Genomic DNA, 20,558 nt, shown 5'->3' on the forward strand with positions numbered 1-20,558 from the left:
TTCGTTGAGGCCAATTTCCGGCATTCGGTCCGCAAAGAGAAGCAGGATGAAGCTTCCCTGAAGCAGGTATATGCCAAATAGATAGGACATAAAATTAAGCTCCGGGTCAATGTTAAGGATGGTTGATATATACTGAGACGCCGAAATGGCATGTGAGGCGCATTCATTGAATCCTACAGAGGTGATCCAGTCATCATTGTCGTCTAACATTGAAATGGCATCCCATTTTCCATGCAGAAGAACATGAAGCACATGTAGGATGTGGGCGCCGTACGCTTTTACTAGTAGCACTGTGGACTGATCTGCTTCGTATGACATCGATGGCATGTTGGAGTAAAAGTCAGGGGTTGGCATAACCGCCACCAAGTGTCGCCCATCTTGTCCAGGGGTTTGAAATGCGGTTGAAGCAGAAACAACAGCCGCATCAGGGTCGAGAGCATCGAGACTTAGCTCATAGTTCGACAAAAGATCTAGCACAACGGATACCGAATGAGTGTCGTCTTGATGTCCAAGCCGAGAATGTCGACGGCGGTGATGAAGTTCGATTATGTCGCCAAGTATGGCCATAAGGGGCAGAAAGTATTCAAGAAATCCAGCCCCTGTGGCAACAACTGGAGGACCCATAATTCTCGGAGGAAATTCTTCGGGCGGTATTGCATCCAGATTCTCCCAAATCCTCTCGGGTAATGGAACTGCTGAATGTTAGCAAACCAGGCGAACAATTCCTTAATAAGGAAAGAACATATACCGTAAACCTCGCAGTAAGAATCTGGTACCGATAGTACCGTATTAAAAGCCAAACTCAAATGACGATCAAGGCTGTACAGAAGCCAGAACACACGTCTTCGTTCCTCTCGGCTCTCAAATTCTGCGAATGTCAAGTCTGACCGGTCTCTGCGGCAAGAACACAAAGAGTTTGCACACAGCGAAGCAGAAGTTGGGCAGCGCTCGTCTTCGCGATTCAGTTGGAGGGCGAGAGTCAATCTGACAGCTTTCGACCACCATTTGTAGCAATCAGATTTGAAGTCACTACCTGATAAGGATACAGACAAAAGAATAAATGCTAGGACATCATCTACTCCTCCAATAGGCTCGTTTAATGCTAGGGTAGTAGGAACAGATCCTGTGTTGCTCCATCTTGTGAATGGAATTTGATTCTCCGCCGTTAAGCCACCTAATGAAGCATCAGTGTCCTTTCCATGAATGTATTAGCGGGAGAATAGATCACAAACCATGAACACGTCGCCAGCGATCTGGGTCTCTCTCAGAAGTTAAAAATATGGCAAGATCATACAAATCATTTACAACTTTTGCGCGGTTTCCTGGTACATGGAGTAACATGACATCGGCTGTCTGCGCAACACACCACAAAATCGTTGCAAGCAGTGCAGGCGTGGTATATCTCGGACTAGTTGGGTGAAGGATAGACTTTTTGCGAAATATGCGAGTGAGAATGTATGGTGATGCACCACGAAAGAGCGAGCTACCGGGGTCAGTGAGAAAGATGTCGAGCAAATCGCACGCCAACGAAGCTGGAAGTATGCTATGGATATATGGCAAAACAGGGTCAAGAAATCTGTAGCGACAATCCTCCGATTGAGATTCATGAAGCGGGTTGGGTAATGGGCCATCAGCAACTGTGGCGACAGTGCTGGATGACTCCTGGATGGTTTCGCTGCTGCCAGTAGACTTAAAGGAGCCACGTTGCTGGCAACCGCTACCATACTCAAATACCCCATTGGCATTTGCTTGGGATGGATAACCGGCACATACATCAACGACCGGGCCTTCCGAATCAGCAAGATGGTTGTCAGAGCATGCAATAGAGGAGGATTCTACCCTTGGTGGGAATAGAAGGGGATCAGGACAACTCGTTATGTGCAAAGCTGATTGAATAAAGGAAGGGACAGACACAGGTGTAGATATTGGTCGTTCTTTTGCAGTTGAAGTTGAAGTCGCCAGGGTACTAGCCGGCTGACCATCGTTCATTGGTGGACCATTAGTAGTCGAGTAGTCGCTGGCATCATCTATTCGCGTGGGCCCGGGTGACAGTGACCTGTCATATGTTGCGGATTTACTAGATGGTGATACTGACGGCGGCGTTGGATGTGTTGTGAGTGTATCATCAAGGGCTACGTCAGCTTGTGCCAGAGAATGTTGTGGCTCGGAGTAGAAATTCACTGCGGTGGGCAACCGCCCTCTTTTCTTCATCTCCCTATTATACTGACAGATGTAGCCGTAATCTTGAATGTGGTAAATGTATAAGTCAGCCAACGGGGCTTCATGATGACTGGAATTGATGTCACGAACGGTTGGCAAGGTCGGTGCGAAGAGACGATAGGTGTACATCAACGGGATTGGAGAAACCCAAATAGCTCATTCTGCCGTGGTGATTGCCAATGGATGAATGACACGGGAAAGACTTAAACAATTGACAGCTTAGCAAAAGGAAAGAAGTCTCACCTTCACAGCGGCGGCAGGGACTAAGCAGCCAAAATCGGTTAACCGGAATCCCGAACGTTAGATGGAGACACCTGCCCATGACTTACCAACCTCCATTGCACCGTGTTCTTGAAGTGCTGCATTTGTCGCAGGCTCTTCCAATGCGCTTCCTCGGTCTGACATGTTCCTGCTGCGAGGTACCACCTGGAGGAGATTGGACTACGCCTTCCCCAGATTCCATTACAGATTTCCGACTTTGGCTGTCAGGGTGTGACATGTTGAGAACCTGCGGCAAGTGTTCCAGAGAGGTTGGTAGGTGGATTCACAGAAGTCCAGGGTTGGAGGCTGGTACTGCACAAAACTCCAGCACCTACGCCATAGATAAACATCAGGGTTGCTGGCCGGGGAAGATGTAATTGATGAGTATTGTTTTGAGAGTCGATGGATTACCATTGATCGAAGATCCGACGGCAATCTTAGCGTTTGAAGACTGTCTAAACAGGTGCCCAGGGCAAAGGCAGGTCGGCTTGAGGGATCCGTTGGTGCAAGAGCGCCTGAACGTAATGCGGTTCTTAATTTTCTATCGTCGCTGATCCTGATGTCGTAGAATACTTGGAACGCAGCTTGAGAAATGGAAACCTTGAAGTACGACAACGCGAGACTATGAACCGACAAGCAGAGTCAGGATAATTTATACCGTCAGACTTTCTCGAAGCAGCCACTCCAGACTTACACCGGCCAGAGATTCGCATCCCGGGTCACAATACCATGACGTGCTCCTACAGGTAGCGCAAGAACTACCAGGAAACGTGGAGACAATCGGTTGGAACACGAAAAAAAAAAAGGTTACATACGTATGATCGTCATGCCTCGCAATCTATGTCGAGCGATGTCCAAAGTCCGCCAAACCCCCAGCATCGACCGCTAGGGGGAAGTCATTGACCCAGGGGATATTGGGCAAACCTGTTGTAGGAACCCACAGAGCATACGACGGCGGGCAATACTGGCTACAGGCAGTGGTCCAGCCTCAGCCCTGCCAATGCAAATTTTATCCGACGGGAATTTCTTCGGAAGGGGGAGGTCGTGCCATGGCACAGGTGTGGCACCGCTATTAATAAAGCCTTTGGTGATGGCTTGCTGGCTACGCCACAACTAGATTTAGCAGCCTAGAATTGCGCAGATTGTCATTGCCATCAAAGGTATACACATCGGTCTGGGAAAGCACCCGGACTCTATAGGCTAGCCTGCAATGACCGCGGGAATATGCAGCAAGTGTCAAGGAGGTACCCGCCACCATCTCGTTGCTGATGTTTGTTGCCACGGAAGATTCGTGTTACATACGCTCATCAGACCGGGTGCAATTTCGGGTTGGACCACTACAAGCCACTGGAAACCCCCGAGACTTGTGTGTGGTGAAAAGTAGAGTCTTTGCATTTACCAACAAATGAAATTATGCGTCGGCTCTATTTACACGTTGTGCTGTTAGGTTAAATCACGTTGGAATATTGTACCGCACCAGAAGCGTAGCTAATTTGACCAGCGCACCGTCACGATCCATCATGCCAGTCACACTACAATACGTGCAACGCAAAAGCATAGCGAAACCATTCAGAGGAATCGAATCTACCCATGGACAAGCACAAACTGTTCTACGGCGAGCCGGCCAATCTTATGGGAAGACAGCTTGCTAGTTGGAAACGGAAGGCTGGGGGCCATGGTTCGGGGTACTACCAACATCGACCACATATGGATCAACGAGGATTCAGTATGGAGGCCCTCAACATCGCATTAATCCAGCAGCGCAGAGTAGCTTGCCGGAGATCCGCTCACTCATTGATCAAAACCGGATTACCGAGCCGAACGTCTGATAATAAAGGCGTTTACAACCATGCCGTGATCTCACAGATACTACGAGCCGCTTGGGGACGTATTTATGAACTTTGGCCATGGCATCGATCCCCCAGGTAACTACCACCGTTCGTCTGGCATTACATCATTTGTCAATCTGAGGTCGATGGGCAGCACCACTGGTATTGAGGGTTACAGTCGCGAGCTGGACCTTCGCACTGGTGTACTCACACTCTGTATAAGCACGGGTGTAATCAATTCATCATATTGATGGCGGACGTCTGCTCAGGGATGCCATGGGTGGCCACAACGCGATTGCCTTTGCTATGGGCGTGAGGGTGCAACTCGAGGACGGCACTAAAGTATCTATTAACATCCAAAGCGGGGAGATTGAGATTACAGCTCGAGGAAGCCTTTTAGTTATCTTCATTGCCAGTGTTGGACAGAAACCGTTGAAACTGAAACGGGACATGGTTTCAGTTTCAGTTTCAATAGAAAGGCACGGTTTCTGTTTCTGTTTCAATTGTTTCAATTGTTTCTGTTGTTTCATTGAAATATGATGTTGAATCTTACTCTTCTTCGTCCAGATCGTCGCACACGTCTTTGTCCACGTCGTATACCTCATCCGAGTCCCTCTCGCTATTGAACATGTCGCTGTCCTCGTCTTGACCTACAAGCGGGATAGCGTCCATTGCGAAGAGCTCCGCACGGCTGACCGTGCCATCTAGATCTTCGTCTAGGGCGAATCTGCGAACATGCTCAGCGAGATTGCCGGTGGTTAGCTCGTCCCAATCCGCCTCCACCTGTGCGAGCTCCTCGGGTGACGGCTCGAAGATATCCTCGTCCTCTTCACCCTCGACTGGCTCGTCAAGGCCGTTCTTGATCCAATGCGTGACACACTCGAGCATCTCAATTGTGAACGCGGAGAGGCGACACCGTGTCCATGAGACGGTCCTTCTCCCACCTGAGAAGAGTCGCTCAGGCTCCGCGGACATGTGTCACGTTATGAGACTCATTGCTAACTAAGCTGTTTTTTTAAAATTATTGTTCTTCTTTTTCGAGCTGCAGACAGAGTCTGCAGCTCTCCTTTTAATATCAAAACACTTCCTTTCGTCCGAAGCAAATAATTGCTTTTTCCGGCTATTCTCAGTTCTCATAGCCGACATGACACCCAGCATTTACACCAAGTTTGCTTGTTCTATCAACAGAGGCAGTTTTATCCGACAACATGGGGGGAATCGTGAAGACGTCAATGGCGAATTGTTGAAGGTTTGGGTACATGTCTCCCTGTGTGGGTTCGGGCCACCATTCGAGTGGAGAGCGATGGATGGGGAACTTGTCGCCCTATTCTTCTTAATGGACAGTAATTTGGACGGGAAAATATGTGAACTTACTTTGATAAATCTCTCAAACTCGTCGCATGTTGAGTTATCCTGAAGTACACTCTGCATAAACACGTCAAAGCTTGATTGCTCGCCTGGCTTTGAGCTACCCTCGGCATCACCGTCCTGAGGCTTGTATTTCTCCCAAAGTGAGGTGGTCGCCTTGACTGCATTCTCAATATATGGGGTCTCATTCTTGGTAGAGAGAGCTGCCCACTGTTTGTCAAGGTAAGATCGACGAAGGCTGGGGTGTAGAAGGATGGAAGCCGCATAGAGAGGTGCCTGATCTGTAATGTTGTAGTATTTGTCAAAGGTGAGATGGGAGGTGAGAATGCGCGCTTTAGTTGAGGCATTGTCCTTGTAAAACTCCGTGGCTTTGGCGTAGTGGTCTGCGAGGTAATCCATTGAAAGTTGTACTGATTGAAGAGATGCACGGTCGCCCTCGGCGGCCTTTGTCGCTTGCCAAAATGGAAGGAGGAAGTTCTTGTAGTTAAAGAGTTCTCTCCACTCATCGTGAGTGAGGCAATCCTCTTGAGCGGATTTTCTGGAACTCGACCACTGAATGATTCCTTTGCGAAGCTTGAGAGCCTTGTGGATCATGATGAACCAACTGTTCCACCTTGTCGCGTTAGGAAGGGGCATTTGGCAACCTGTGATGTTTGTGAAGGAGTTGATGTTTGCGTTAGACGCGTGGATGAGTTTGACAAGGTTGAAGAGCTTGCCAACTGGGCCTAATTTTCGCCATTCTGATGGAGGTTTGATCTCGTCCTTCTCCTTTTTCTTGCCTTGTGTTGGCAGATTTAGTTTTGAGAGCTCGTCTGCCTCGTTGTTCTGCCTGTAAATGAAGGCGCTAGCAGCGAGGTTGATGACATGACCGAGGCAACGGATGCGGATATGCTCAACTGGTGGTAACTCCTTAATAGTCTTCTTAAGGATGCGAATCATCTTATCATTGCTGCCGTGGTTGTCGCTGATGAAGGCCCCGATACGATTGTGGGAGATATTATACTCCTTGATGACGCGCAAGAACGCGTCTGCCTGCTCTTCTGCCCGGTATTGCTCAGGATGGTTGGCTAGGGCTAGACAAGCCTTCGTAACTTTCCGCGTCTTTTCGTCGAGGAAGTGGCAGCAAATAGCCTGTAGGTTTGTCCGCGTTGGGGAAGACCAAACATCGACGGAGAAGTGAATCTTTGAGAGGGAATTTCGGAGACGGCGCATGACTCTACGCTTGTATCTAGGTCTATTAGCAACTAGTTAGTAACTCCAATAAGGTAAGATACGTACTTTCGATGGATAGAAACAAGCGTTTCCTTAGCCTGCTTCCGGTTGGGTAAGACCTCGCTCGCAAAGGGGTTGAGTGTATTAGAGAACTCGATAAACTCCTTCCACTCTACGCTACGTAGAGACTGATTATTGCTTGCGAGGAGGCGGATGAGCTTCTCTGCAATGTCCCCCTTGTCGAATACCCGTCGAAGGAGTTGCTTCTCTACGGTTGTAAACTGAGAAGATGGGTGTGCCTTCTGAATGTCGAAGCCTCGAAGAAGTGTAGCCTGACGCTTTGCGAGTGGCTCTCCATCACCATTGCTGAGGGTAATGAGGTGATTCTTGGTCAGATGCTCCCGAATGCGCTTCATGTTTGTTGAAGAGTAGGGACAAGGCCTGGTTCTGTTACCATGTCCAACTATTTGGCCACAATACCAGATCTGGTGTTTCCATTGGTCTTTTCCCCTCTCCACACCTTTGGGTTTGCGAGAATAGGACCAGATCTCGGTGCACTTCTTCTTGTAAGGGCGCTTCCTTGAGGTAGCAGAGCTCTGGTCTAATGCCTCAAGTTCAGCATCGAGTCGGCCATGTTCAGCAGGAGAAAGGTCATCAAATTGACTTGAAGTAACGGCGGAAAGGCTATCTTCATTAATGGAGGACGCCATGGCAGAAATGCGTTCAGGTCGTACGAAGAGGTAAATTGTTCTATGCTGTGCTAAACACTGCCTTATATCCTTTTCGGCTTAGTTACAGAAAACATTGAAACCAGTGAAACAATTGAAACAACTGAAACGTAGATTTTTTGGGTTTCATTGAAACAGCCAAAAGCTCGTTTCAATTGAAACTTGAAACCGTTTCAACGGGTTGAAACGTTTCAGTCCAACACTGCGCGGGCCCTAATGCCATTCTCGTTGGCTAGTTCTCGCTCCTCTTGTTGCTGAGCAACCGTGCGGCGGCGATAGACATTGTGCGCCGATGGATCAAGAGACTGTCCGTGGTTATGCTGGCCTTGAACAACCGTATACGTCCACTTCTAGTTAGACGACTTGGTGGCCTTGGCCGTGATTTTGACGAGACAATCAAGCTTCTGAGATGACGGCTTTCTGAGACCTGAGCTTTGTGACGGCCGTCGCGGGCCGCGGTCGCATTTGAAGACGACGTGGCTTGGCTGGATGATGCCCCCGATATCCCGCCTTGAGGAGCTAGAAGCCTTCACTATTGCGGCGCCATTGGAAAGGTGGAAATTGCGGAGGAAGGCAAAGAGGTCATCGTACGTGTCAAAGAGTGTCGATGGCGGCAGTTGTGGGATCGTAGCTCCAGTGTAGTCATCGTCTCTTGGGTCATTGGCGGCAATAGCTGCGGTGACCGTTGCAGCACGGCCTGGCGAAGGACTTTGCGTGTTGAGAAGACGGCATATGTCCATCTTGACAGGCGTGGTGATGGGAGTATGTAGCCGTGGGCGTCACGACCGAGTGGCGGGGTTGATAGCTTCAATTTATGCACAGCGAGAGATGGACGACTCTTGATTGTGTTGTTTACCTTTTCCTCAGTCGGTTACACTGGAATTGACTGTCGCAGGCTGGTCGTGCGGGATTGGGCTAGAATTGGGTCGACGCTGACCTAGTGAGACATTCCCGTGCAAATAGAGATTTTTATCCGTGCAAATAGTAATACTCATCCGAAATTATCTGTACTACCGTACTATCATACTACGAAGTACCCTTTTTGGCCGAAGTATACTTACTATTCATATAGGCAAGTATGAGCATAGGCCTAGCACGTACAAGGGCTTTGTTTCATAGCCTTCACCATTGGGAGCCCACGCCGTTCCATAGCCTGAGGTATTTTGCCGACAGTCTCTTGAGCACGGGTAGTGTAATCAGCCCCAGAATGTCGTCCTCCCTCGGATCTGATCATTTTCCGGCAGATGAAATATGTCATAACACCGAAGGGTGGACCCAGTAGCGGCCACAGATGAATGCAACAATTTGTCAGAAATACGATGGCACTACAATATTACGGAGAGAGTTCTATCTTTAAATGTAACGTAGGTGCGTAGTGAGTGGCCCAGCGTAGTGCGTGGCCCACTCGCACTCTCACCTAAAAAGTACTTTTTATATCTCTAGAAAAGCTACGTTTTAGAATACCTTTAAAATAGCTATAATTTTTGTGAGAGGCTGAACCGCTGTTTGTTCAACATAAGCGTGCCGTACAATTGTCTATCTAACGCTAAGGAAGAAAAGGAGAAAGCAAGCTCAAGGCTCGCCTCGAGCTCGCGACCATACGGTTGCTGCGTGGCAGCTTAGGCGAAATGAAGTAATTTACACACCTCGGACTGGTCCGGCACCGAAGCTCCGGCACAGCATCGGGCGTAGCCCGTGACAGGCCACTCGCTATGCACTCACGTTAATTAGAGTTGATTATTATTATTATTATTGTGTCTGCCCCTCGTCATTTAATCAGATGGATTGAGGTCTTTACGGATAGTTGCAAAAAGGCCCCCGCTACAACCAGTTTGTCAGACAATGTGAGATCACATAAGATCGAGCATAACTGCGCCGAAGGCGGCAATTGTATTGAGTGAGAATTATCTGACGAGAAAGAACTCCAATAAGAGCTGCTGGAACAGTGCAGCTCTTTATACACAAAAGAAACCTTTTGCCAGTTTAAGCAGTAGCAGCTGCCTGGCAGGCATGCTGTTGCTGATATCAACGTCTCAGTTTCCATGAGCTGCGATTCGGGGTAGGCCTGATATGCGACATACTTCCTAGCAAAGGCGGAAATTGTATTTAAGTGAGAATTCTGAAGAACAAATGAAAGAAAGGAATGAATACGGCTTTTTATTTTGGTGAGCTGCTTCGCCGAAGCGGCGAAGCTGTAAAAAGTCGCCATATCTGATACAATCTCAAAACCAGGAGTCGTGATAGCTGACAGTTTCCTTATTTGCCCTTGCGGTACCGGTTCCAGTTGCTCCACATGCGGTCGAATTGGCCTTGGGTAAACTCAGTTTTGCAATAGTCGTCGGTGTAGGCCATGAAGTTGTTGATGGGGTCCACGCCGGGCTGGTCAGGGCATGAGTCGGTGCCAGTCGGGCATCCGAACAGCGGCGTCAGCATCGGCGGTGTATCGTCAATACCGTCACCGGGAGAGGTGCAACCACCACCCATATTGTCGGAGACATGCATTAAGCCGAACCAGTGGCCAACCTCATGGACTGTTATCTTGCCCTCGTTTTGGTTTATAGCCGAGCCGCCCGGCATGGTCGTAAAAACCATGGTGCAGCCATCCCAGTAGAAATCATCAGAGCCAGGCTTGGCGTCAAAAGGGAAACCGCAGCCGCCGACATAGCCCCCGCCGATTTGGTTCACATAGTACAGGTTGAGAGCACTGTAACCGCCTTTACGGAGAGTCTTCTTCCGGTTCAAAATATCACCGTTGGTGGTCCAGTTCTTGTTGACAGTCCAGTCCACGTCCTCAAGGGTAAAACTGATGTGACCTTTGGAGTAGTTGTTATTGAGCACATCCATCTGCGCATTGACATCGTCTCGCTTCGTCATATCATATTAGGCCATTGTTTTGAAATAATACGGTTAAAGCCAAACACTTACACTGACATAGCCACCGCCTTTGGTCTCATCGGCAGCGATCACATGGACGTAGACCTCAACGGTGATGGTGTCTTTCTTGACGTGGCGGAGCACCTTGCCTTTGGCCTCTTCCGTCGCGAACCAGTTGGCAGTAGTCACCTGATCCTCGCTGGGCTCTGGCGCACCGCAGACGCGGGCGTCGTGCTGCCTGGGAAAAGTGCCGGCGAAAGTGCCGGCTAAAGAAACAGTAGCCGTGAGACCAGCAACCAGAGTTAATTTTAGAGACATGATCAAGACTTGACCTAAGTTCGACGCAAGAGCTATAGCCACGTTTGTGCTGCCGCTGTTGGCAAACAACTTTCCCCCTGAGGCAGGACGCGGAGCCTTATGTAGTCGCGAATTCCCACGCGGGCATCGAAGTTGACTATGGCTTACTCGAGCTGAGAGATCTATAGGTCAACGTTACATGAACCCAGGTATTGTTTTGGCAAATCACGACGCCATGCGTCACATGGCTATCCGCGCCAACCAGAGCCGCTGAACGAGCTGGCTCCTACGATATATTTTGATCTACATGGAAGAGCCGCCACCGCGGCTTTGGATTTAACCCTGAAGGCAAAACATCCGTTGGAGAAAGAATACTCGTGCCACGCCCCACTTTATTTGGAACTCGTAGAACTCGCACCACCTAAAGGTGGTGCTGGACACCCATATAACCAGATCACCCAAATAACCACTTTTTTGCACTATCATTGAAAACCATGTAATTTCTCCGCCATCTTAGATCTTATGGTCTACAAAAATGGAAGGAAGGATTCAGGAAACTCTGCAGTACATTGGGGAATTTCCCCATGCCAAAATTGCTACAGTTGCGCGAGAGTTTGGCGTTCCACGTGGGCGACTGCGTTACGGCCTCGAGGGTCGTACCGCACTCTCCGATCGCCCACCAACTCACGCAAAGCTTACTGTCCCTGAAGAGAAGGCATTATGTCGCTATATTGATCGTCTTGATCGTATCAATCTTGCAGTGCGTACTGAGTTTGTTACTGATGCGGCAAATACAATCTTGAAAGAGCGGTCTGGAGCGGGGGAATCTCTGACAGTTGGGAAGAAGTGGACTGCACGCTTTCTGAAACGTCACAAGTATAGTAAAAGGCTTCAAAAGAAGATGCATTCGGATCGCCAGGCTTCTGAAGACCTAGAAAGGGTCAATGCCTATTTCCAACGACTCTCTACTATCCTGATTGAAGAGGGGATTCCCAAGGCTCGAACCCACTACACTGGATAGCCACGTGGACCACATATAAATGGCCCATCTCTATTAAATCCATCTCCTCAGCGCTCAGATTACATAATATCCATTACATTCGTGCTTGAAATGGATGTAATTGATGTATTTAGGTGTATTTAGGGTAGGTACGAGGATACTCTCCGACCCGGTATTTTCAGCAGTCGGCATGGTATATTTTTGCACGGAAATTGATCTTAAATCGAGACACTTAAAGACCCTGGCCAACAACGCCGATCACTCCACAATTCATCTTACATTCTCGGCATGGGGCAAGAGATTCCTCGAATCTCCTGCTGTTTATTTTACAATTTTCTTTCTACGATGTAGTTATGCCATTCGATATGCCAGTCCAGTCAGAGCAGCAGAAGCTGCTCGAAGACCGTCTGTTTCGCCATTTCAAAGGCTGGACTTGGTCAGAACGCGCACGTGATACTAGCTCCTGGGTTTGGGACTTTGGCTACGATATTCAACGGCATGGCACACGGAAATGGATCTGCAAGCGCTGCATCCAACTAAATCGGCCTAGTATCGCAAGTTTTGCGTCGTCAGGCCTTCAGAACGCCGCAAATCATCTGTGGCGTGAGCACAAAATACCAGCGCCAGCACGGGAGAAGAGGAGCACAGCACAGCTGAAGTCAGATGGCGCACTAGAACCGAAGCAGCCGACTATTGCCTCTGCTTTGAAACTGAACGTTGATAAGCCTAGGGAACAGACTATCGCGAATTGTTTCATCTCACGGTTTGATAAACAGCACTTCCAGAGGATGCTAGTGGAATTAATCGTGAGTAGCAACCAATCCTTCTCCTTCGTCGAGAACCCCGTCCTCCGAGAAATCTTCGACTATTTGAATCCGTCAGTTTCGATTCAGTGTGCCAACCTGAGCGGCAGTGCCATTCGATACAAGATTATTCAAGAATATAACCGCCACAAGCAGAGGGTTGTAGAAGTGCTGAGGAACTCCTCCGGACTACTCCATATATCATTTGATGGCTGGACGTCTCGAAATAAGCTCGCCCTGCACGGGATTGCCTGCTTTTTTAGAGATGAGCAGGATCGGCCATGCAAAATCATAATTGGGGTTCCAGAGGCTCATCGCCACTTCGGCTCAACCATTGGCGGAGAGGTTCTCGATGTCCTAAATGCTCTTGGTGTGCGTCGAGAGAAGATTGGCTATTTCACCCTGGACAACGCCGAAAACAATGATACGGCAATGGATGTTATCGGTGCTGAGCTAGGATTCAATGGCCGGCTACGCCGAGGACGTTGTATGGGCCACACAATTAACCTGTCAGCCAAGGCGCTCTTGTTTGGCAAAAACTCCGACGCGTTCGAGCAGCAATTATCAGGTGCAGAAGCTTTATCTGATGATGAATACGCTCGATGGCGTAAAAAAGGGCCTGTTGGCAAGTTACATAATATAGTTGTCGATGTGCGCCTTACCCATCGGCTACTCTACTTATTCAAAGAGGTCCAGAGAGTAGGCGGCTTCGCATCAAATCCTGTTCACATTGTACTAAGTTGACACATCAAACAGGAAGAAATTGATCGCGCCACTACCCTCAAACTTCGATCGAAGAAATCGCTCAAGTTAATCGTCGACAACGACACGCGCTGGCTGTCGCAACTCTACATGATCCGTAGGGCCCTGCGGTTAAAAACATCGATCGAACTACTATTGATCGGGTACAAGGCCCAGTGGGAAGATGAAAATCGGTCTAAAAAGACTGGTGAAGTAACGCAAGCCAAGTTGGCAAAAAAGCCACGCATCCTCCGTGACGAGAATCAGCTCACGGACAAAGACTGGGAGGTCCTCTACCATTTGGAGGCTATACTGACGGTCTTCGAAACTGTTGTGAAGACGCTGGAGGGCGACGGGCACATCCGTAAGCGCAAGCAGGGTTGGACCGGTTCCTACGGCAATGTATGGGACGTGGTGCTTGGGTACGAGCTGCTTCTTAACACTCTGGAAGAGTATAAAGAGCTTGCTGCTGGTTTTCCCGATGCAGAGTACTTGCGCATTGGAATCAACCTTGCTTGGGATAAGATGGATGAGTATTACCAACGGCTGGATGAGACGCCGATATACTATACAGCCATGGCACTCCATCCGGCTTATCGCTGGGACTGGTTTGATGAGACGTGGTCACATAAACCTGGTTGGGTGAAAAAAGCAAAAGAGATGGTTGCTGATGTCTGGTTGTCCGACTACGCCCACCTTGAAGTTAGGACTACCAGCAGCAGGAGTGACGACGAGCCACCAGCAAAGCGGTCTCGGTTTTTCAACCCGTTCGAGAAGAACAGTCGTCTGCCAAGCTCAACACCAGCCCACGCAAGCACTATAATGGGTGACGAGTACCAGGCGTGGCAGATGGATCGTGAGGCAGGTGACAGCAATGTTCGTGATCCAATCGGTTACTGGATTACGAAGAAAGGCAGATATCCGAGGTTATCCAGGATGGCCCTGGACTTCCTGACGATTCAGCCAATGTCAGCGGAATGTGAGAGGCTATTTTCAGCAGCTGGCAAAATGGTCTCGGCATTGCGTACAGACCTGGATGCTGAGATTATCGGAATCTGTCAGGTTTTACGTTCTTGGTATCGTGCAGGCCTCATCAAGAACCTGGATCCATTGCTTCACTCGCATGTTGAGACTCAACTGGATGGAGTTTACGCGACTCTGAGCGACAATGAACTGGCACTTGCCCAGTCCAAGTGGCTATTGGACGGCGAGGACAGCGCCAGCGAGGAAGGTGATTGGGCACCGCAGCAGGCGGGGGACGAGTTAGTAACAAAATGTGAAAGTGAGGCCGAATAGGCGTGATCCGGTGAACAGTCTCCAAAATGCATTTGTACATACATGTGTACATCCACTCCACTCAACTTGGAAATGATGCACATCCACCGAGTAGAGGTCTGATATGTAGCACATCCACTCGACTTGGCCCAAATGTGGATGGGTGTAGTGGTTTCGAGCCTTGGTTGGAACGTTTTAGGTTGGCTTATGTGTTGAAGGTTGAGGAGCTAGATGAGAGGCTGCAAGGAGACAGGAGTGTGGTTCAATTCTGTAGTGATCATTGAGGGATTGAGCACAGTGACAAAGTACTGGGACATAAATTTCAGCAGCATTGGAGGATTTGGTTTCTAGACAATTGGCCAACGCAAGGTTATCTCAACACAATCTACTGATATAACCTTACAGGACAACATGATGACTACTCTACTTACCGACAAATGACCGCATTTCCATATTGTGTCCTCCTATCCCTTCGCGGCCTGCTCAATTCTTGACAATCACCCGGTGATTTGCTGCTTCTAAACGCTTTTATTTAATTCTTTCTCCTGATAAACTGCTTCAAGCAGGCTCGGACTGCTTTGCATGTCCCTTACTTTGAGTTGTGCCAACGCAGCCTGTTTTCGGTCAGAAGCCACCTCAAGGCTCGCAAGTCATCAATGCTCAGCTTCTTGGTTGTGGTTACCCAATTTAAATCATCTTACCCTCGCTGCGTATCCGGCTGGCCGACAATCAAAGCGCCAAGGAAGTAACGGCCTCCCGTCGGATAAGTATGCCTCTGTTGATAGAACAGGGAAACTTGGTGTAACTGTTAGCTGTCATAACGTCGGCTATTAGGGATGAAGATAGCCGGAAAAAGCAATTATATGCTTCGGACGAAAGGAAGTTTTGTTATTTAAAAAACGGCTGCAGAGAATGGTGTCTAAGCAGAACAACAACAGTGATTTTACGACAGTGTCTACCTGTGTGCGATAACATAAAGTGACGTAGCTAATTATGAGTCTCATAACGTGACAAGTTCACCTGAATAGGTGGAAAGGCCACAACGAACGAAACCATGCACGAACCACGCAACCACAGCCGCTGAAACGAAGGGGCGAGGCTCCGAGCCCGGAGTGTATGGGCATATCGATTATAGTCAGAGGTGTGTGGTGCTCATGACGAGAGGAAAGGGTAACGGCTTACCAAGTATGCCGTCGGAAGATGGTAGCATGTTAAGTGTCACAACACGTGGTGTCCGGATGCTAGGCTTGATTAGTCCCGTAGCACAGACTTAAAGTAAGCCACGAAGGATTCGGAGTTACGCAAAGCGTCTCAGCCGTTTGGGCTTCACCTGCAATCAGTTAGGGAACTCCATTGTCGGCACCACGAATCGAAGCGAGCCTATGGGCGAAATCGAGATACGCCGCGTTCCCAGGGTCTCGAGTACCAACACGCATTTTTTAAATTTGGTTTGTCTCGTATGTACCCTGTTGTTCAGCTAGCGGATAACTCGGGATCGGCATGCCCCACTAGCGGTAGGTCTCCGCCTCCGCAAACCTAGACTTATCCTGTATGCGCTGCTGGAGCGCTAATACCAAGAAGGATGTCCTCTCATATTGCGATAAGCTTGAAAGAGCCATGTTATTCCAGAACCAACGGCTCATGGACGAATTACGGGCATGTCAAAGCTACAACCGGAACTTGCATGCTCAGCTACAGAACAGCGAAGCTCAAACGGAGTGGCTCATCAAGGAGAATGAAGCAATACGGGTATGAACGCATGAGCTCCAAGTCAGGTCTGGGAAGACACTAAGACAACAGAAACAGAGTCAGAATGCCTAACGTGAATGCATAGCGAGTCGGTCAACATAGCGAGTCGGTCACGCGACCATGAAAACAGCACCATCCTTCTTCAATTGCATATTTCTCCGCCATAAATCATGGAATCATTAAGTAAAGAGAATCGCATAAACTTAGCCCTTAAAGCGATACAACAAGACCCAAAGCTAAGCATTCGAGGCGCGGCAAAGGTGTATGGTGTCAGCTACAGTTCACTGTATGATCGACGCAACGGTAAAACTGCAAGACGTAATACCACGCCTAATTCTCGAAAGCTTACAGATCTAGAGGAATTGACTATTATTGAATACATTCTCGACCTGGACGCGCGATCCTTTCCTCCCCGGCTTAGTGGTGTGGAAGATATGGCAAATCGACTGCTCGCCGATCGTGACGCGCCGACCGTGGGACCACGATGGGCTTCAAACTTCGTCAAACGCCAACCACAGCTTTCTACGCGTTTTACGCGTAAGTACGACTATCAGAGGGCCTTATGCGAAGATCCAAAGATAATTGGCCCTTGGTTTGAGCTTGTACGCAACACAGTCGCGAAATACGGCATACATGATGACGATTTTCACAACTTTGACGAGACTGGCTTTATGATGGGCGTAATCTCAACCACAATGGTTGTTACAAGCTCAGAAAGACGTGGTAATCCAACTTTAGCTCAGCCAGGTGACAGAGAATGGGTTTCAGTACTCCAGTCTATTAATTCTCGCGGTCAGGCGATCCCGCCATTCATTATAGTTGCGGGGCAGTATCACCTTGCAAACTGGTATGAAGATTCCACCCTACCAAGCGATTGGGTTATCTCTACAACTCAAAACGGCTGGACCACAAACGAGAAAGCCGTAGAATGGATCAGGCATTTTGAAAAGCATACTAAGCCTCAAACTCGTGGCGCATATCGTCTTCTTATCCTAGATGGGCACGAAAGTCACCACTCCACGGAATTTGAGATTTTCTGCAAAGAACAGAAGATTATCACGCTTTGCATGCCATCTCATTCATCTCACATTCTTCAGCCTCTAGATGTTGGGTGTTTTGGGCCGCTAAAAAAGGCTTATGGTAAAGAAATTGAAGGACTTATGAGGGCGCACATAACACACATTACCAAGGCCGACTTCTTACCCGCGTTTTCCATCGCGTTTAAAGCCGCAATGACCAAAGAAAATATTCAGGGAGCTTTTAGAGGTGCAGGACTTATTCCATTTGATCCAAAAAGTGTCCTATTGCGCCTGGATGCCCGGCCACAGACTCCAACGCAGGTTAAAGAGGCAGTTGAGCTACCAAACCTGTGGGTTCCAAAGACGCCAAATAACCCAATTGAGGCGACTTCACAGACTAACTATATTAAAAGACGAATAAGCCGCCACCAGGGAAGCTCTCCGACACAAATTTTAGCTGCTATGGATCAGTTTGCGAAGGGTACACACGGAATAATGCACAAGATAGTTCTCTTGAAGGCTGAGGTTAACCAACTTCGAGAGGCAAATAAACTACTAAGCAAGCGGCGTAGGGCTAGAAAAACACGATTACGTCAAGGAGGCAGTATGACTATTGCCGAAGGATAAGCTCTTCAGGATCAGAATGATGTGGAAGAGCAGATACAGTAAGAAGATCGCAGATCTAGAGGTCGGAAGCCAAGGGTTGAGACGAAGGGTCGGCGATGTGGTGTGTGCGGCAACACTGGTCATAATGCGCGAACGTGCGAGTTTGATGTAGAAACATCTAATGAAGAGGATAGCAGTGAAGATTAATTGATTTCTTATGTTGTGGTAGTTATTTTGTAGAATCTTTGTGACAAGGTGCGGTCGCATGACCGACTCGCTATGTTGACCGACTCGCTATGCATTCACGTTATATCTTTGTCACGATTGACGGAAATGGCTTGCTGGTAAGAGTATTCCAGATACGCTTGAGTCCAGTTATAAATATAGAAGTGCTAAAGAAGTTAGTTCCGCGATGAATGGATCAAGAAAGGCGCTGAAGGCGGCAGGATGGCTGCAAAAGTTCTCCAAGGGGCTATTATCGCGCAGTGCGGCGAACATTCTGACGTCGAAGTAATTGCAAAAGTGGTAACAAACATTGACGGTCTGGCCAAGACTTTGGGCCGTGACGTGTCCCATTTGAGGGACTTCGCTTTGGGATTTACCCAAGGCGGGTCTAGTTTTGACTTTGTTGATGTTGACTATCGCGAGGGTTGTTTGTCATCTCAGATCACGGGTACGTGGCATTTCCGGAGTAGTGGGCAACGTAACAATTTGTTTGACAAAGATCACATAAAACATCAGGTTTCATCTTGAAAATTATAATTGCAGACACATTCTCATGGGCATCTCGCATGACCCTTCATACGCTACTTTCCTCAACGAGGTCTCCCAAGATGAATTCTGCCGCAGTCGTATGACCATGGTCGAGGGCACCTCCACCGTTCCCGAGCTAATCGCCACCAACATTCCCAGCCTCGACCTTGGAAAACAACTCTTCTGTGGGGACACATACCTATCTGAGAAAAATCCATATGATTCACGTCGTAGATCATGGGCCACAGGCCTTCAACCTGCCATCCCTGAGACCAGCATTGCACCAGTCAACAAGCCCAGTTGTTCATCATCATATGCGGACGCAGCCAAAAGTGGCAGTCCTCCGCGTGAAATTTCATTTCTAGCAACTCCAAAGCCCATCGCTTCTCGGGTTTCTAAGCGACACAACCTTGATAGTCCTTCTGAGCAGGTCGAGTGGAACCCTGGACCTCGTGAGTTGGATGCGCCCATTCAGGCTCGTGTACTCGCAATGGACAGCAGGAAAGACCCAAAAAAACTCTGCAATGTTCACTTCTTGCGAGGACCCTGCACAAAGGGCAACCGATGCCCTTTTGTGCATGATTATTCGCCCAGCAGTGAGGAAATTAATGCAATTGCCTTATTGGCTCGCCAGTGGCTATGCAAAGATGGACAGGACTGTAAATTTGATGAATGCATTTATGGGCATCATGTAAGTTCCTCCCTCATACATTCTTGCTGAATATACTTCGGTTCGTACTAACTTTGGCTCTCATAGTGCCCTAGCATCCGTGATAATATGTGTATGTACCCCTACTGCAAATTCCCTGCAGAAAGTCATCCCCCTGGGACCAAAGTTTAAAACCCTACTTTTAAAGAGAATTAACGGTGCAAAATTCATCTTTACACAAACTTCAACAAAAAAAAAAAAAAAGAAGTACCCGTGAAGATTATCCATTTGCTAGCGTGTCATTATCGTAGATCTTGTACTGTGCAATGTTGTCGCGGTTCCAACAGTCTGCGGATTTCCATGCAGGCGTCATCCGCCCTCCTTGGATACATACCCTTCTCATCAGATATTGCGATGGACTGAATTTTCTTAGATCGATTCCAATTTATCCCTTCGGACTCTTCCCAACCTTTCCATTGTCCCAAATAAATCTCTCACGTAGATGGCTATGGGATGTTTTTTCCACCTCTGCATGGAAAAACATGGAAGAACATTCTTGACAAGAAAATGTTGCAACGTTGAGCCCAATTACCTGGGTCTGGCGAGGGAGTTGACTTTTCTGAATATTCGTGCTAAGGGTGGCAAGCGGCAACCCCTTTTGCATTTCGTGGCCGGCTACTGGCTAAGGACGGTTGGGTGGACGAGGAGTTGTTGAGGCCCAACATCAAAGACAGAATCATGCCAATGGAGTTGGATATTTCTACCGCCTGATCGTGGATCTTAAATATATTACAAATAAAGCCAGTTAAAGCATTAATCTCTTGATAAGTTCAGACGGGTTGTGTGCCTTTCAATGAAGATAAGTGACGATAAGTTGTCAAGATAGATGCCGAGAGAGAAAGACAACAACGGCAGTGGATTACATGGAATCCACCCGGCAATAAAGCCACACTATATCGAACATGCCACCCACCGTAGGATACTTGGTCTTATCTGTCCCCATAGACACATGTCACGCCTACAAAGATCAGCTGGATGACTTCACCCAATGCATTAATAATCTGCTTAAGTCGCCACGCTCTGCATGGTTACGTAAGGCCAAGTATAAATGAACATAGGCCCCTTCGACCCAGCTCCGACAAAGGTATTGAAAATTAGATGATGTGCTTCTGTG

General features: G+C 48.3%; 7 protein-coding genes across 7 annotated transcripts; 3 read left to right on the forward strand and 4 right to left on the reverse strand.

The window, feature by feature from the left end:
- Positions 1-4,859: 4,859 nt before the first annotated feature.
- VFPPC_11439 (ribonuclease H-like protein) lies at positions 4,860-5,285 on the reverse strand (the record flags this gene model as incomplete). Its single annotated transcript, XM_018289628.1, has 1 exon — positions 4,860-5,285. One exon carries the CDS (start codon positions 5,283-5,285, stop codon positions 4,860-4,862), a length of 426 nt encoding a protein of 141 aa, XP_018135954.1.
- A 151-nt stretch (positions 5,286-5,436) lies between these two features.
- Positions 5,437-7,600, reverse strand: VFPPC_18439 (hypothetical protein; the record flags this gene model as incomplete). Its single annotated transcript, XM_018294872.2, has 3 exons — positions 5,437-5,634; positions 5,685-6,906; positions 6,957-7,600. The coding sequence occupies 3 exons, from the start codon at positions 7,598-7,600 to the stop codon at positions 5,437-5,439; spliced, it is 2,064 nt and encodes a 687-aa protein (XP_018135953.2).
- A 368-nt stretch (positions 7,601-7,968) lies between these two features.
- Positions 7,969-8,358, reverse strand: VFPPC_17122 (transposase; the record flags this gene model as incomplete). Its single annotated transcript, XM_018294871.1, has 1 exon — positions 7,969-8,358. One exon carries the CDS (start codon positions 8,356-8,358, stop codon positions 7,969-7,971), a length of 390 nt encoding a protein of 129 aa, XP_018135952.1.
- A 1,516-nt stretch (positions 8,359-9,874) lies between these two features.
- On the reverse strand, positions 9,875-10,810 carry VFPPC_14923 (metalloprotease protein; the record flags this gene model as incomplete). The annotated part of the gene is made up of 2 exons (XM_018292690.1): positions 9,875-10,483; positions 10,544-10,810. 2 exons carry the CDS (start codon positions 10,808-10,810, stop codon positions 9,875-9,877), a joined length of 876 nt encoding a protein of 291 aa, XP_018135951.1.
- A 514-nt stretch (positions 10,811-11,324) lies between these two features.
- VFPPC_14922 (tc5 transposase DNA-binding domain-containing protein) lies at positions 11,325-11,810 on the forward strand (the record flags this gene model as incomplete). The annotated part of the gene is made up of 1 exon (XM_018292689.1): positions 11,325-11,810. One exon carries the CDS (start codon positions 11,325-11,327, stop codon positions 11,808-11,810), a length of 486 nt encoding a protein of 161 aa, XP_018135950.1.
- A 344-nt stretch (positions 11,811-12,154) lies between these two features.
- VFPPC_11436 (restless-like transposase) lies at positions 12,155-14,629 on the forward strand (the record flags this gene model as incomplete). Its single annotated transcript, XM_018289627.2, has 2 exons — positions 12,155-13,291; positions 13,349-14,629. The coding sequence occupies 2 exons, from the start codon at positions 12,155-12,157 to the stop codon at positions 14,627-14,629; spliced, it is 2,418 nt and encodes an 805-aa protein (XP_018135949.2).
- A 3,649-nt stretch (positions 14,630-18,278) lies between these two features.
- On the forward strand, positions 18,279-19,576 carry VFPPC_18440 (zinc finger domain-containing protein; the record flags this gene model as incomplete). Its single annotated transcript, XM_022430048.1, has 4 exons — positions 18,279-18,326; positions 18,388-18,695; positions 18,751-19,426; positions 19,493-19,576. 4 exons carry the CDS (start codon positions 18,279-18,281, stop codon positions 19,574-19,576), a joined length of 1,116 nt encoding a protein of 371 aa, XP_022284985.1.
- Between the last annotated feature and the right edge of the window lie 982 nt (positions 19,577-20,558).

Source organism: Pochonia chlamydosporia, assembly GCF_001653235.2.
Source record: "Pochonia chlamydosporia 170 chromosome Unknown PCv3seq00015, whole genome shotgun sequence".
NCBI classification, from domain to species: Eukaryota; Fungi; Ascomycota; class Sordariomycetes; order Hypocreales; family Clavicipitaceae; genus Pochonia; species Pochonia chlamydosporia.